Below are 15,975 nucleotides of genomic sequence, written 5' to 3' on the forward strand. Positions count from 1 at the left end.
CTCTGCTCATCTCCTTGTCTCATGCTGTTCTTCTCTATCTTTGGGCTGCATTGTTTTCCTTTGAGTCCTGAGAACATACTTTCCTACCCCAGGGCCTTTGCCTATGCAGTCCCCTCTGCCTGAAGTATTCTTTTCTTGCCCCATCAATCTCACTTTCTTGGAGAGATGTTGCTCCTGCCACACCTACCCCAGCTTATCCTCTTCCTCAGCCTTTTGTCTGTTTGTCTTTATATCACTTCATAGGATTTATAGTTCTCTTGTTTAGTCGTTTACTTAGATTTGTCTGTATCCTCTTTTTTCCCCACTATAAGCTCTGAGGGCAGAAACATAGGCTTAGTCACTCTTTTCACCCAAGTGATGGTGGGGGGCAGGTGGGACAGAACAGTGTTGGCATTTACTAGATGCTCAGGACATCGAATGTAAACAGGTACTTTTCTGTGAAGCCTTCAGCACCATGGGAGAGTTAGGGGCAGTGTTCCTGTGAATTCCTACAACAGTTTGAAGATAGCATGTAAATCTAACAACTACACTATTTACTTCTCTCCTCCACCAGACCATGGCGAACAGGCTCCTAGAACACAGAACTATTTCTTACTTATTTTTAAACCCTCAGTATCTAGCACAGTGCCTGAATCACAGTAAGCACTTAATAAAATAAATGATAAATGAATATGTGAATAAAAGAATGGAATCTCCACTCCCAGCTGGGAGTGACTGAGAGGTGAATGCCAGCAGTTTCCTCTGAGGACAGAGAAGCCAACGCCATGGTTTTGGAGATGGAGTTCTGAATTTCACTTCTGAGGCTAGACAGCTCTTTTATTTCTGGAAGGAAAATACTTTTGGGGAAAAGCTGTTGAGCTATAAAAAGGTGGAAAAAAGTTCCCTTTTTGAAATGAAAAGTTTGCAGACAAGGAGATTCTAAACTGTTCTGCATAATTATGTAAAAGGTTTTTTTTTAAATTATTTATTTATTTATTTATTTGAGATGAAGAGAGAGAAAGACATGCATGCAGGAGGAGGGTCAGAGGGGCAGGAAGAGAAAGAGAGAGAAAGAGAAGCAGACTCCCCATAAGCTGGGAGCCCGAAGTGGAGCTCGATCGCAGGACCCTGAGGTCACAACTTTTTTTGAATTGAAATCAGAAGTTGGACATTCAACCGAATGATTCACCCAGGTGCCCTGTAAAAGAGGTTTTCATGTGGGGAGGGTTATAACTCTGCACATTGCTTTTTTTTTTTTTTTTTGAAAAATGGTTTTTCCTCTCTGTGGCTACTCATGAAGTAAGGTAAATTCCAAGGAAGGAGAAAAATTCCAGGGTTAAGGAGAGAAGTGGTTTGGCTCAAGAAATCACAGAAGGAAGGAAGTCATCACATGGTATGCACTCCAGGGGACAAGCCTTGTCACCTGCTTGAAAAACAAGCATTGATTTGTTCACAGTTAATGGTGTCAAACATTAAAACTCGACATAGAGGTAAACATTATTACAAAATGAAGTGTTTTCATAGATCATAGCTATTTTCTTTTTCCTAATTCTTTCTTCCTAGTTCATCATTCTTCATTTGTTAATTATCTTATCTCTGTGAGCCAATAAAGTTTTGGGGGTGTTATGTCTTTGCACATAATGGTATAGATTGTTATCTATTAATTCATTTAAATTTTCCCACAATGTGATTTATTTTACACTTTGCCCAAAATGTAGGCAGACCTATGATAGAGTAGAACTGAGCAAGGAGGACCCCACAAGAAGACTGTAGTTTGGGGCACATGATAAGAGTCCAGGAGGGCATTTAGGGATGGGGCAAAGGAATGAGTTTGGCTTTTTTTTTCTTTTCTTTTTTTTTTTGGCAGCCTGGTTTTTTCCGTTGGCTTGCGTATAGAGGAATACGCAGAAACCTCTGGAATTCGGAGCCTGAAGACCTAGGTTAGGGTTTCCTCACGGACACTTCTTAGTCATGTGACTTTACCCTTTTCAAGGTATTTTGTCATTTATAAAATGAAGATTTTTCTCATTTCTCCTTTGCAACCATGAGATGTAGTTCCAGCTAACAAAATGTAAGGGGGAGTCTGCTGGGGTTTCTGGGAGCGTTTCTTCCCTGAGCGGAGGGAAGCCCTTTTCCCCACCATCCCTGCTCTTCCTTCTCATTTGGTTGCTAGTGCAAGATCCTGACTCTTGGAGCTGGGGCAGCTACCTTGGGAACAGGAAGTAAGAAGCATGAGGATGAAAAACTAACTTGATGAGAGTGGCAGAGGAAAGAACTAGAAATTGCCTGGGGCTTTCTGACTTCATAAAATTTTTGAACCCATCTGGAACTACCTCCCTTCAGGTTTCTAGGCTTGTGAGATGACTAAACGCCTTCACTGATTGAATCAGTGCTACTCAGGTATTCCATTACTTGCCGCCAGTGCACCCTGATACGGTGTGTATAGTGCTAACGTGAGGCTGTGCCTGTGAATGTGTTTCCTTGAAGTCATTGTCGTATAACAGGAGAGAGCACTAAGTATGAGAGTTGAAACCTGGGGGCAACTGGCTCTGCTTTAACACTCTGAGCCTTGACTTACTGACCTATACAATTGGAATACTATATACTATCACTTAACCCGTGAGTTGTTGGGAGGACTCAATAATAGTAATACAAATGAAAGTGCTTGCAACTCAGCAAAGGCTCTATGGACATAAGGTGTTAGGGATTCTCCGGCTGCTGGACTGTAGTGGATGAGGGATAAAGGCATGCGGGCAGGAATGACTTAGGTGAATTCTGTTTTTACTAACAATCCCTCACACTGCCCCTCTTCGGTGACCTCCACTGAAATATTCCTAAAGGTCTCAAGCTGTCTGCTCAGTGCCCAGCACTATTTCCCATACTTAAACACTGTTTAAGTGTCCCTCTCCTTCCAGTTGTTCCTCCCAGTGAGAAATGGACTCACTTATGCCCATCCCCTCTGTCCCAGTTAACTGTCACTCACCAACCCAGGTACGTGCTGGTGTGTGCCTGGGGCTTCTTCTGTTATGCCAGGGCCATGTCGGGGCCTTAAACTGATGAAGTGATAACAGGAGTAGAGATGGCAAGGGGCTGTGGCAGGAGGTCAAGGACAAGTATGTGGCTTCTTGGTGCTTCTGAGAGACCCCAGGTAGGGGGTTGTTCAGCTCACAGTTGCTCCCCTTTCTGGAAAGAACCTCCTCCACAGATGTGTGAACCCCAGAAGCCTCCTCTATGCTAGGTGACCTTGCCCTTAACCAGGAATTAGGTGATTGACTCAGGCTGGGGGCCATCAGAACCCTGGGATTTTAAAAACTGGAGTTGGAGAAATAGATGTGGCACTCTCTAGGGAGGTCTGAGTTCTCAGTTCTGGTTACTTCCAAGAGTCACCTCCACTCCTGCCACAGTATGAAACTTTTCCAGTGAACCTCTTCATCTTGGTTGCACTGTCTCGAAGCCAGACATGGAGACAAGGTCTTGGTTGTGGGCAGTGGATTTGGGTGATAATCCCAGAGAACATAAGTGAGGGAGTGGGGGCTGTGAGAAAGGGAAAAGAGAAAGCCAAAAGGGTGTATCAGTGAGCAGGTTCCTGCTGTGAGCCAATGGGGCTCAATTTTGTGGGGACCTCTGGAAAGCTGTAGACCACACTGGGGAGCCAGCCCACCAGAGGACGGGAGGCAGGGCCACTGACCACCATCCCCATTGCTTGGGCTTTGTCCCTAGGGTGTCTGCTTCCTGGTACTTCTGGGTCATGCCTGCAGCACACCCAGACAACCTGTCTTGGAGATGGGGAGCACCCCAGTGCAAAGAGGCAGAGATTCAGGCTTTTGAGGTGTGACAGTGTCCTGGGACCGGTCTACAGCTGCAGGAGAACTCAGGTGGGTAGAGGTGATATTGACAAAGACATCAACAGCGTCTGCCACACCTCCTCTTGGCCTTAGCTAGTTCTCTCTGCATTTCTGTCACTTAGGACCAAAGGAGTCCGATAATGCCCCTCACCTCAGTTCTTTCGCCAGAGGCAGCCACACCCACGTCGGGCCAGTCCCTAGTCCAAGGCATTGCGCTTTCCTTGACATATATGACACCACTGGCTACTGATGAATCACGCAAGGCAGAAGGACTGTGACAGAATTTATGCACTGACTGCAGGGCAAGGAGTTGAGGATGGCTCATTGTTGTTGTCTTTCCGTGGAGTGATGCCACCTACTGTCTACACATAAGACTAGCCAAACAGCTGGGGAAACAGGAAGGTGCTCATTATATTCTTTCTCTTCTCCAGTGAAAAATAACTCACTTTTGGTGCCAGATCATCTCTAAACATGATGTCTGAACTTTAAAGATTATTGTTTTGAAAAAAAAAAAGATTTATTTATCTATTTTAGAGAGAGAGAAAGGGAGAGAGGGTACGAGTAGGAGAGGCAGAGGGAGAGGGAATATCAAGCAGACCGTGCTCAGCGTGGAGGTGGATGCAGGGCTCGAGCTCATGACCCTCAGGTCATGACCTAAACTAAAACTGAGACTCAGACACTCAACTGACTGTGCCACCCAGGTGCCCCATGAGCTTTAAAGATTCTTTTAAGCAGCATGAATAGAATGGAATGATGAGATGCAAACTGAGATGAACCACAATTATCTGCTGAGCTCCTGATTACAGAAAGTTGGTTTTCTTTTCACCAACCTGAAAATAAGCTGGTTGCTTCCATTTGGAACGCATTCAGCTGCAGGGAACAGAAACATGACTTCAGAGGCTCATAGGAACCGGAAGTACTTTTCCTCACAGGACGAGAGGACAGGGAAAGGAGACGGCTGCTGGTGGTGGTTCAGTGGCTGACCACACTGTGAGGGGCTCAGACATGGAGTCACCTTCATCCAGTGGGTGGATTGTAAGTGTGCTCACTCTGGACCTTCTACTGAAGGGAGCTTCTATGTAAAGATAGTTTCAGAGACCGAAGAGGCAAAGTAAATTAGTTGATTAATAAAAGTATTGTTAAAAATGATGAGCACCGGATAAAGGAAAAAAAACCCACCCAACCGTCCTCAAGAGCCAAAACCCCAAAACCAAACCAGAACAAAGATAATGAGCATGTGCCTTAGGATTTGGTAGTGTTCTGTTTAAAAAGTGTTCTGCCTCATACGTGGTCCTCGCCCCTGGCGTAGTTAAAATAGGTATTTCCTCTTTGTTTGGTTTTGCACTATTGTCTCCTGTGCTCTGTGGTCCGTATTCTTGCCACCAGTAGAGGCAACACAGAGATAGCAAGGACTCAGCCCTGGAACCACATTTGAGTGGAATGATCTGAGACCATCTATGACCTACAAAAAGGGTGATATCTTATAGTTGCACATAATATTATAATCGTCATAATTTGGTGAGCATGTATCGAATGCTGATCAAGAAAAATTTTAACAGCTCCTAAGTGACCGAGCTAGGATTCAAAAAGTGCTTGATGTCGGTGTCCCTGCTAAGAAGCTCGGAGCCACGCTGCTTCTCTCTAATTTTTATCTTACGCTCCTCGTGGTCTGGCCTCCAGGTAATAATGCTAAAGATAGAAACTTTTCCTACTTTTCAAACTTCACTGTGCCCCCTCAGAACATGTGAGAAAGTGCAGCCAGCATCTTCTGGAAGATTCCGTAGCCACCTTCCGGCTGACATTTGAGCCCTGCTCTCAGCACGGTCAAGCCTTTCGGAGGCAGCCAGTATATGGCTTGTATCAAACTCTATATTTAGGAAGAACAACTGTGAGCTATGACAGGAATTCTCTTTAACACTTAGCCTTAAACCGAGTTTCCCTCCAGCCCCGAGCGGGGAGCAGCTCTCAGTACTGAGTGAGGCACTGAGCACTTGAGCTATTTCCGCCACATGCAAAGCATCGGAATTGAGATCACGGCTCAGAGGACACCGGGCGTCCGTTCCACCTTCTGAGGAGCCCTGTATTCTCGCATCTGGCTGCCGGGACTTTCCTCAGGCAGTAAACAAATACATAGAGCAGGTAAGCAGGAGGACCCAGCTCGGGCAGCTGGGCTTTCTGAAGGAAATTTCCTTGATGCCTAACTTGAAGTGACTACTTATAACTTTGTAGGCTTGTAACTAGTGGCTGTAGCTTCCTTGTAAATTCACTATTCGTTGGTGGTGTTGCTGATTCTGTTTTAGAAATTGTGTGTGTATGCGGGGGGAGCTATCTGACAGAAGACTGAACTAAAAGTAGTTTTCGTTGATTGTGACATTAAGAAACTTTCCACAATCCACATAGGGTGACTGTAACCCTGAACGTTATGTCATTTTCATTCTCCTGGCCAGGGTTACAGTCAGTCGGCTACAGATGGATTCGTGCTGGTAGCCTAGGAATAATCAGGAGGATTTGCAGCAGAGGAAAGCTATCGCGCTAGCTCTCTGATTTACCTAAATGCAAATTATTATCAGTCGTCACCCAGTACAAGTTGAAAATGCTTTTCCCCTTTCCCTCAGCGCCAGGCTTGACCTCAGAGATAAAGTTCTATCAACTGTACAGATCGATTAACATTACAAAACCATCTTTTCGAAAGCCCCGCTTCGGTGCTTTGATCGTGGTGTTCCAGGTACCCAGTAGGGTGGAGGGCAGCACTTGTCTCTCCCCATGAGGGCACCAGGTTCTGAGACCCGGTGATGATCAGTGCCTCTTGCCTCTCGGTGTATTTCAGGCAAAGTGAATAAGGAGTTAGTCAGTTCAGACAGCTGAATGTCTTTCTACACCCTTCTCAGGAATTATTTTTAGCTGCAGGACAGAAGATAATTCCCTTTGAAATGGAGCTCTAGCCATTTAATAGACCTTTAAAAAGAACAAACAAAGCCCCTTCTCTCCAAATATTGATTTGTTTTACTCTGACTCCCTTATTAAATTAGTGATAGAAATGTTGACAAATTTTTAGTAAGGGAGCGAGTGCTATTTAGAAGTCAGATATTAGGTGCTGCCCAATCAAAAAAGCAGCAGAGATATATTGTCTATGACTCAGCATACAGCCCCCATTAAAGTTTCCCACTGACTTGCCGATCTTCCAGGAAAACCCAACACCACTGTGCTAAGCTGGCAAGCATTTCCATTATAGTATAGGCTTTGTAAAAGTCAATACACGTCTTGTCAAAGTTTCCACGTTTCCAAATTTTAGTTAGAACCAGGAAACACAGTAATAGAGTACTTTAAAGGGTACCTCTTCGGATGAAAAGCTGTGGTCAGCTGTGAGTAGAGTTGTGCATCTAAGACATAGCTGTCTTTTTTGGTCGCGGGACGATGCATGCAGATAAAGAAGGCAGGTGCATTCTACACCACATCCCTAACGGAGGTGAATGCAGGGCCAGGGAAACAGCCAGGGAACGCTGTCTATTTTTATTCATCAGTGTGCTTTGCCCTGATTTCTCTGCGAATAATGAGGACAGCAGGAACGGTTGCAGGATGGATTTACACAAATGTTATATAGCCTGTTTGCAAGGAATGAGAGCTGGGATCTGACCAACTTTCTAAAGATGTCTCTATTGAAGACTGACATATATGTTCAGAAGGAATTTATATGCAAATGAGACATACCGAGGCTATACAGGAGATGAGGCCCAAGGTCTATCTATCTTTTAGGCTCAGAGGTCCACAGAAAACCAAAGTGATCCAGTAGTTTAGTGGAAAAAACCAAAATCAGCCTAATTAAGAAAAACAATGCAAAATAAATAACACAATTATTCATTGCCTGATTTTTTTTTTTTTACCTTTCAACATGTTATTGTAATAACAAAAGAAGTTTCCTACTTCCTATGTTTCAAATAGATGTACAGTAACTTTTTGTTAAGTTCCCAAGTGATATTGTTTAAACCGTAGTTGTATACGCACAGAGAAAACTATATGCTGAGATGTTTAAAGTCCTGTGAGAATTATTGCTTCGCATGGCTTCTAATAGCTTTTGAGGAATAGAAACATTAAAAATTAAACTACCAAGCTTTTCCTTTTGATATTGAACTGTGTATATGAGATCCGAAAATTAAAATGCCTTCATTGACTCTTTGACACTGTGGGAAAGATAGAAATGTATTTGAAACATATCATAGAGAAAAATGCATTCCTAATTGTTCAGTTTGTTGTGGCTTTTTAACTTTTTAACCAAAGCAAAAATAATTCTACATAGACCCTTCTAGATGGAGGCTATTTATGCCTATTACCAAAACATGCAGGTGAAACTTAAAGAAAAAATCTCATTGTTTTCATGTATGTGACTCCAAAGACTTACATTTGGCTGCATTAGAGATTTTTAAAAATTATTTAATTGTTTAACTTCATGTAACAGGGCCCATGTCTTTGAAGATTTCAGAAAAACAGTGTTTTTCAGAGTTCTCAAATCTTTTATATGTACAAGTGGTGAGGGTCATTGACACTACAACAATTGTTACTCTTTACCTGAAGCTGTAGGTCAGTAAATTACTGAAAAGTCACACGCCGTGGACAGTGGCAATGAAACCATCAATATCTGCATCATGCTTTACAGTTCCCGATGCAGTTTTGGGAACATTATGTCATTTTGAGTCTCACCACAGCTCAAGAATCAGGTAAAATTTAAGGAAGAGGAAAAGGGCCTAGAAATGTTGAGAGACACGGGCCACGTGACACAGGATGGGTCGCACATGCATTTACACCAGGCAGTAGAGGAAAGTCGGTCAACCCATTTTATGGTTTGGGTTTAAATAACAGCATGTTTTCCATTCACTGAATTTTTAACTTTTTCCGTTGGCCCTGTCAACATTTCATCGACCCAGCTATGACAATACTTAGAAGTGCGATAACAGGCCGGAGTCGGGCTGTTCCCCATACCCCTCACGCCAGCAAACCTTGGCCACTAGTCATCTCTAAGTCAGATCTCCCCATCTGAAAGAAAGCCCAAGTCCTTTGGGAAGGAAGCATGGCTACATCTGGGGGAAACGACATGGTCATGTAAATCCTATTTGCCTTCTGAGGCTGTTTCGTTAAAAGCAAAGCGGATGGGTGAGGCTTGCGGCTGCCTGTGTTTAGAGAGAGCGGGCTCCATCCTCAAAGTGTCTCCCAGGGGCCCAGCTGGAACAGACACGTACGCAGTGAGTAGTGAGACCGTGGTCCAGGCCATTTCTCTCCGGGCGTTCAATGGAGAGGGGGAGCTCCCAACAGGCTGACACGCAGCCCTGGCAACGGCTCATTCAGATGAGAAGTTCAGTTTCAAGCAGAGAGCTTCCGAGGCCCCAAACAAAGGTGTTTTATTCCCACAACCTCTTTGCTTTGCTGCTCTCAGCGGCGGGGGCAGGAGGGCAGGGAAGGAGATGATAGCGCCTTTCAAGTTTCTGATTGCCTATCATTCGATCAGGGGCGAGGCATCTCAGCATTTCTCCTCCTGAATGATTTATCCGGGCGCTCTAGTGTTCCCTCTCCCCGAGGCATTGGGAAGGAGAGTCCGTAAGTAACTTCAGAAACTGAGACTGAAAGGGGTGACTGCCCAGTTGAATCATGAGTTAAGTTCTAATTTATCAAGCCCGAGAATCTGAATGCCGCCACCTCTAACAGTTTCTCACTTGTTTTTTTAGGGATAAGACCCCACGAATATGTCGAAACAGCCGGTTTCCAATGTCAGAGCCATCCAGGTAAGTAGGCGTATTTGCGTTTTAACATCAGCTCTGTGACTCCTAGCCTGTTTGATTAATAAATCAGACCTTTTTTGATTGTTCATTGGTAATTCACTTCAAGAAACAACTGATTCCTAGGGCGCAAATGAGACAGGATCTGCGTCTGGGAAGGTACAACTGCGGAGGGAGAAGCTGGTTTGTTCGATCGTGCTGAATTGTGAGACAAAGTTATGAATGAGAATTAACTGTTTACAAAAATGCAGTGTTTAGTTTTTGGATATATTTGTGGATGTGTATGTTTTTGATACACTCATTGATATGAATTTAAAAATTCACTTTCCATTTTTATATTTAACTGAATTTGTTGACCCATCTGTTTAGAACATATCCTTTCTTGTGAAGTGTCCTTCCTGACGCTTGGGTATGCTTCGTGTAAAGTCTGGGTGTGGTTATATCTCCTCATGCCTTCCCAGCAAACAAATTCTTTGGTTGCTTCAGCAGACTTAAGGATCACCCCCCCAAAAAGGGGGAGGGGGATATAGGAATTTTGGAACACAAATACAGTTATGAGGGGCACTTGGAAGCTCAGTCATTAAGCGTCTGCCTTCGGCTCAGGTCATGATCCCGGGGTCCTGGGATGGAGCCCCGTGGGGCTCCCTGTTCAGCGGGGAGCCTGCTTCTCCCTCTCCCACTTCCCCTGCTTGTGTTCTCTCTCTCACTGTCTCTCTCTCTCTCTTGGTGAAATAAATAAAATCTAAAAAAAAAATACAATTATGAAAATAACTTTCAGTATTTGTTTCTACTCCGTATCTAATTTGCTGTTCTCTGAAGGTTTTTGTATTTAACTCTCAAATGGCTTCCACGCTGTGATGCTGGTCATGATACTTTATTGTAAAATTCCATTTTTCTCTTGCATCGACATGGAGTCCTCCGTGCTATCTTTAAAGGAACGTTTAAACTTTTTTTTTTTTCCTGGACTTTTCTGAATACCACGGGACCTGTGGCACAGTTCCTGGATATTTGGGGTGTGATGTACTAACACAGCATAAACATAAGCGATTGACCCTGTTTTGGAGGGGCGTGCATGGGCCCAGCGGCAGAGATGGGTGGAGGCACAGATATTTACCTGTCAAGACTAATGCAGTCCTTTTTTTTTTTTTTTAAGATTTTATTAATTTATTTGACACACAGAGATCACAAGTAGGCAGAGAGGCAGGCAGAGAGAGGGAAGGAAGCAGGCTCCCCGCTGAGCAGAGAGCCCGATGTGGGGCTCCATCCCAGACCCTGAGATCATGACCCGAGCTGAAGGCAGAGGCTTAACCCACTGAGCCACCCAGGTGCCCCAAGACTAATGCACAGTCTTAAGCGGATGGGCTTCTTAAGTGGCAAGGTGTATTACAACCCTTGGAAACTTGTCATAGAATGAACTATCAAGGAAGAGCCTATTGGCAAGAATCTAACTTTTGTGTCCACCTACTGAGTCTCTGCCATACCTGGACATCGGTAGTAGAATTCATTTTGCCTCCCAGACCTGTGGGCATCCTTGAGCCTTTGAAACTTCTTTCCTGGAGTTTGAATCCTTAATCCATACTGGTGTGGAATCATGGGAAAACTACTTTATCTCTCTGCCTCTCTTTCCACATCTGTAAAGTGGGTTGATAGCGCTCATGTCCTACAGCTACACATACAAGTTGCTTAAAACACCACAGTAAACCCTCATTAAGTGTCAACTATTATCATAATAATTATCATTCAGGAGTGTTCTTTGTTAACATGATGAGAAATTTTTTTTTTGAACACTTGAACAAATGTTTATTGACAAAACTACTATGTATCAAATACTTTTCATACAGATATGAAAAAACACACTCCCTGGGGGGAAATTTGCAATCCAGGCTATGAATTGCATACATAGGGCTTGTGCTCCACTACTCCTTCATGTAGCGTCCCAGGAAGACATGACACACTCCCTTCTGAACCCAGCTGCTCAGTGGACACACTCTTTCATATAGCCCTCCAGGAAGCCATCACCAAATGATTTGTATTTGCATAACATGATGAGAAATTTAATCCATGAATTAATCACTGAATTTGAACTTCCCAATGGACTAAACATAAAATTCCTTTTTTATTTTGCAGGACTCAAAAACATAGTCTTCTCTTAGGTTGTTTTTGCTTCTCTTCCTGTTAAAGTTGAAAGTGTGTTGGGTTTTTTTTTTCCTTAGTGCTATCTGGCTTCCTTCAAATCTACACTGAAAGTCCACCAGTGTTTTATCTACTCATTTTGACCTTGATATATTTTTAGGTCTGTAATATTTAAAAAGCTGCTATGGACTCTTCTCAGTAACTGTTATTTTATTACATTTAAAAATTCCATCCACTCTACCAACAAAGGCAATAGAGTGCTTCCTTATGGTTGTGGTTTTGCCTCTTTCAGTATATTTTACGCCACTCAAAAAGTCTAATTTAATGTGCCTTCAAATAAAATATTATTTCTCGTGGCTAAATAGGATCTGTAATATCTGATATTTTTCTATCATCTCTTCATTAACCTAAAGTAGGGTCTATTAAAGAAAATATGAAAATGGTTTCACTATAAAAATGGTTTATAGTAGTAACATTATCTAGGGTACAGTTATGTCTGGAACAAATAGAAACTCCAAACGATGAGGAGTGCCTTCATTGTTTAAATACCACTTAAAGATGTTAAATGTTCTATTCCGTGTGTTCTAGTTGCTTTTCCTTTTTATTAGGGTCTTATCTCCAAGGCAGTTCAACTGTCATTTCCTGGGTCTTTGTGACAGGCACTGTGCAAAATGCAGGCCATCTGAAGGTGAATTGATACCTGATCCCTCCGTTTGAGGAGCTTGTTGTCTCCAGGCCTTACTGGCTGTGTGACTTTGGACAAGTTGTTTATCCTCTTTGTGCCTTGGTTTTCTCATCTATCACGTGGGTGAATTAATAACAGTACTGATCTCATAGGGTTGCTGTGAGAGTTAAATGAATTAATACCTGTGACAGTTTAGGCCAGTGCCTGGCTTGTTGAATTGCTTAATAAATATTAGCTGTTATCATCACTCGTCAGTCATCATCATCATCACCATCATTGCCATCATCTAAGTCAACAGTTCCCAAAGTGCATCTTTTAGAATACTAGTATTATGGGATGTCATTTGTTAACTAAAGGGTTCCTTGATAAAGTGTTTGGGAAACACTAAATTCAGTGAAGTTGGATAGGATCTTTACCGTAGAATTTCTCAGAGTCCATAACTTGCTAATGACTTCGTAGATTTTCAAAAAAGTGGTAATGTAGGCAGAGTTTTCTAAATATACAGGAACTTTCAAATGAGTATTTTGCAGCAGAGTATTTTGCAGTGCAAGCTTCGAGAAAATAATGACTTAGATCTCCATTTTGTCTGGATTGCGCAAACTTAAGCCACTGTCAGCTATACTTGAAACAGGCATTTAGATAGTTGAACTACTGTACCTACGTGCATCAGACAACATGGAGCCAAATAGTTATAAATCTCTACCTGGCACTCACTCACTCTGGGACCTTAGTTCTCCCTTAGTTTACCCTTCTGTAAAATCGGGATAATCATATTATTTGTAAGGATTGTTCTAAGGAATAAAATAATGAATGGTAAGTGCCTGGTTTATACCACACAATTCCTTAAGAGATGGCTCTTCTAACTGTCCAAGTAATGCATGGAATTGCCTTGGTTTCTCTTCAACTGGTTCCATCCTCTCCATGCCCCAGATTAACAGGCGGGCCAGAATGCAGCCTATCCTTAGAGGACTTGGACAACTATCTTTCATACCCACATTGAAAAGGTGGCCTTTGAATTGGAAGCGGATTCCAAGTCAGTGTTTTCTTTCAGTTGTACTAAAGAAATCACTTTTTGTGCCAGGGACATAAAACTATCCTGAAGGAATCAGTTGATCCTTCCTTTGCCTGGTCAGGGCCTTTGTCTCCTAAGCAGCTATAAGGCTGTATACCAGAGGTTGGCGAATCTTTTCTATAAAGGGCAAGATAGTAAGTATTTTAGGATTTGCACATCATTGAGTCTCTGTTCTAACTACCCAACTCTGCCATTATAGCTCAAAAGCAGACATAGGTAATGCATAAATGAATGAGTGTGGCTGTGTGCCAATGCAACTTTATTTATAAAAACAGGTGGCAGGTTGGATTTGGTCCATGGGCCATAGTTTACTAGCCCTCATTTGTACTGTCCAGGCTGCTTCTTTTTTTTTTTTTTTTTTCCAGGCTGCTTCTTAAGCCCCACTGTTTATGGGGATGGAATTGCAACCAAGCTAATATCAGCACACTCAGCATAGTGGGGCTGTTCCCTTCAGATGAAAGCATTTGACATGACAGGTGGGGTAAACTAGAGCTGCTGGGAAATCCAATCCCATCGATGATCTTCTCGGCAAGTCTCTCTAATGAGACCAAGTGACTTCGGCCACAAACAGCACCTGCCCATTCTTCCCCTTCCTCCTGAGCACACCCCCTTTGGAAACAACCATGGGCCTCCCTAGGGCCTCAACCCACCCAGAGCCAATGTTCTCTGGGTCGTCACTGGCTTTTCTCTCTACCATTGACCAAAGTGAGCTATTATTTGTCCTCTCTCATGAGATCTGAGAGCTTCATGGATGAATGGAAAAGAGTTCTGTTCCCTAGTCTGCTCTATGACTTCACCTCTTGGTCCCCATGATCTGCAAAGGGAAGGTGTTGCATTAAGTGGTCTCTAAACCTCTGTGTAGCTTCTAATAGTCTATGAACTTCCTGAGAATAACTTCTGAGGTTTATTATTAGGATGATAATAGCAGCCACAGTTTCTTCAGGGTTTACTATGTATTTGACACAGGGCAATGAGATCTCCATGGATTATAATGAAAGGTATAGAGAAGGGAAACAGCATGGCCAGGATCACACAGCTTGTAAGTAGGAGAGTCAGGGCCCGAACTCTTGTTGTCTGATCACAAAGCCCGTGTGCAGAACCACTCTGCAACATTCTCTAGTCTCATTACTTACCATCCCCACCCTGGCAGAGAGAGTAGAAGAGTGGGTGGGACCATCTAACAGTACCAAGTACCAAGTACCAAGCCAGGTCCTCCCTTTTAAAGAGCTCACATGACATTAGAAAGAATCAGCATTTTAGGGAAAAAGAAACTAATAGCTCACCCTGACTAAAATCATCTTAAATGTAAGTTGGCTCTGAGTGAATAGGACAAAGTAAAGTTATTTGGTGACAAGCATGATCTCAAAATACAAATAGCTGTGGCCACTGAATTACCACCTCTCTGCTTAATTCACTTAACCAAGCTGCTTGTGAAACTAAACCTAATTTTTATTATATGTTTTAAAGGAATGATTACATGAACCCTGCCATCATTACTTTGTGGCCTCTTATAGGAACTTGTCCATTGCTACCCAATCCATACGTAGAACAGAATATCATGAAGCCCCGAGCTTTGATATTTCTTTCTCTTCCCGACCCGTTATCATTGCTCTTCCACTCCTCATTGCCCAGGCATAAAGGCTCCATAGAAGAAGAAAACAGCCTGACCAAAGTCTTTATAGACAGGTGTCAGAGACTCTACATGCTTCCTGATAGGGATTTCTAGTTGAAAAAGGATTCCAGGTACATGACGATCCTTGGCACAAAGGAATAATCTAGCACTACCCATGTTTGGGCAGTTAACCAAATTCATCAGTTAAAGTAAATAAAATAAAGATATATACCTTCCTTTAATATCTAATTTAAATTTAAAAATTAAAAATGAACTTTCATTTGTCACTTGTTTTAATGTAGAGCCAAGGCTTTTTCTTCGATCATGGATCTACTGCTTCTTGCTTATGTAAACCACTATAATACACTGTTTATCACTTCTAACCCTGGTTTCTTTAACATGTAGCTAGAAGTTGAATGTTAACAGACTGACTCCAGAGGGGGCCCACTGCTACCACAAGCTGATAATCTTTGCTGCTCTGACCAGGGTTCCATATTGGTACCGTGAAGCAAGTAGTCTATATGTTGGCCAAAAGATGTCATTTAAAAAAATATTTTACTTATTTATTTGACAGAGAGAGAGAGAGAGAGATCACAAGTAGGCAGAGAAGCAGGAAGAGAGAGAAGGGGAAGCAGGTTCCCCACTGAGCAGAGAGCCAGATGTGGGGCTCAATCCCAGGACCTTGAGATCATGACCCAAGCCAAAGGCAGAGTTTAACCCATTGAGCTATCCTGGAGCCCCAAGATGTCATTTTCTGAGGCTGACCTTTACAAGTATCTCAGATATATGACTTGCCCTCAACCAAATGTAAATATTATCTCAACAGCCATAATGCATTCTTGAAATCCACTTTTCTCTGGATGACAAGCCTATAGTTGAGTCAT

The 15,975-nt window shown here is 42.8% G+C and overlaps 1 protein-coding gene and 1 long non-coding RNA gene across 3 annotated transcripts in view; one reads left to right on the plus strand and one right to left on the minus strand.

Annotated features, from left to right (window-relative positions):
* The window catches only part of LOC309856775, a 133,466-nt gene that overhangs the window by 22,558 nt on the left and 94,933 nt on the right, over positions 1–15,975 (minus strand). The gene's annotated exons all lie outside the window — the stretch shown is intronic.
* Positions 1–15,975, plus strand: part of SMPX (small muscle protein X-linked) — a 28,012-nt gene that overhangs the window by 405 nt on the left and 11,632 nt on the right. The window contains exons 1-2 of one of the 2 annotated variants that reach the window (XM_082718357.1): positions 5,656–5,963; positions 9,539–9,595. In XM_082718357.1, coding sequence (XP_082574483.1) covers positions 9,557–9,595 — 39 coding nt within the window. In that variant the 5' untranslated portion in view covers positions 5,656–5,963; positions 9,539–9,556. Of the gene's footprint in view, positions 1–5,655; positions 5,964–9,538; positions 9,596–15,975 lie in introns of those variants that run through there. The other variant, XM_082718358.1, reaches the window with a different exon arrangement.

The sequence above is a fragment of the Mustela nivalis genome (assembly GCF_964662115.1).
Source record: "Mustela nivalis genome assembly, chromosome: X".
NCBI lineage: Eukaryota > Metazoa > Chordata > Mammalia > Carnivora > Mustelidae > Mustela > Mustela nivalis.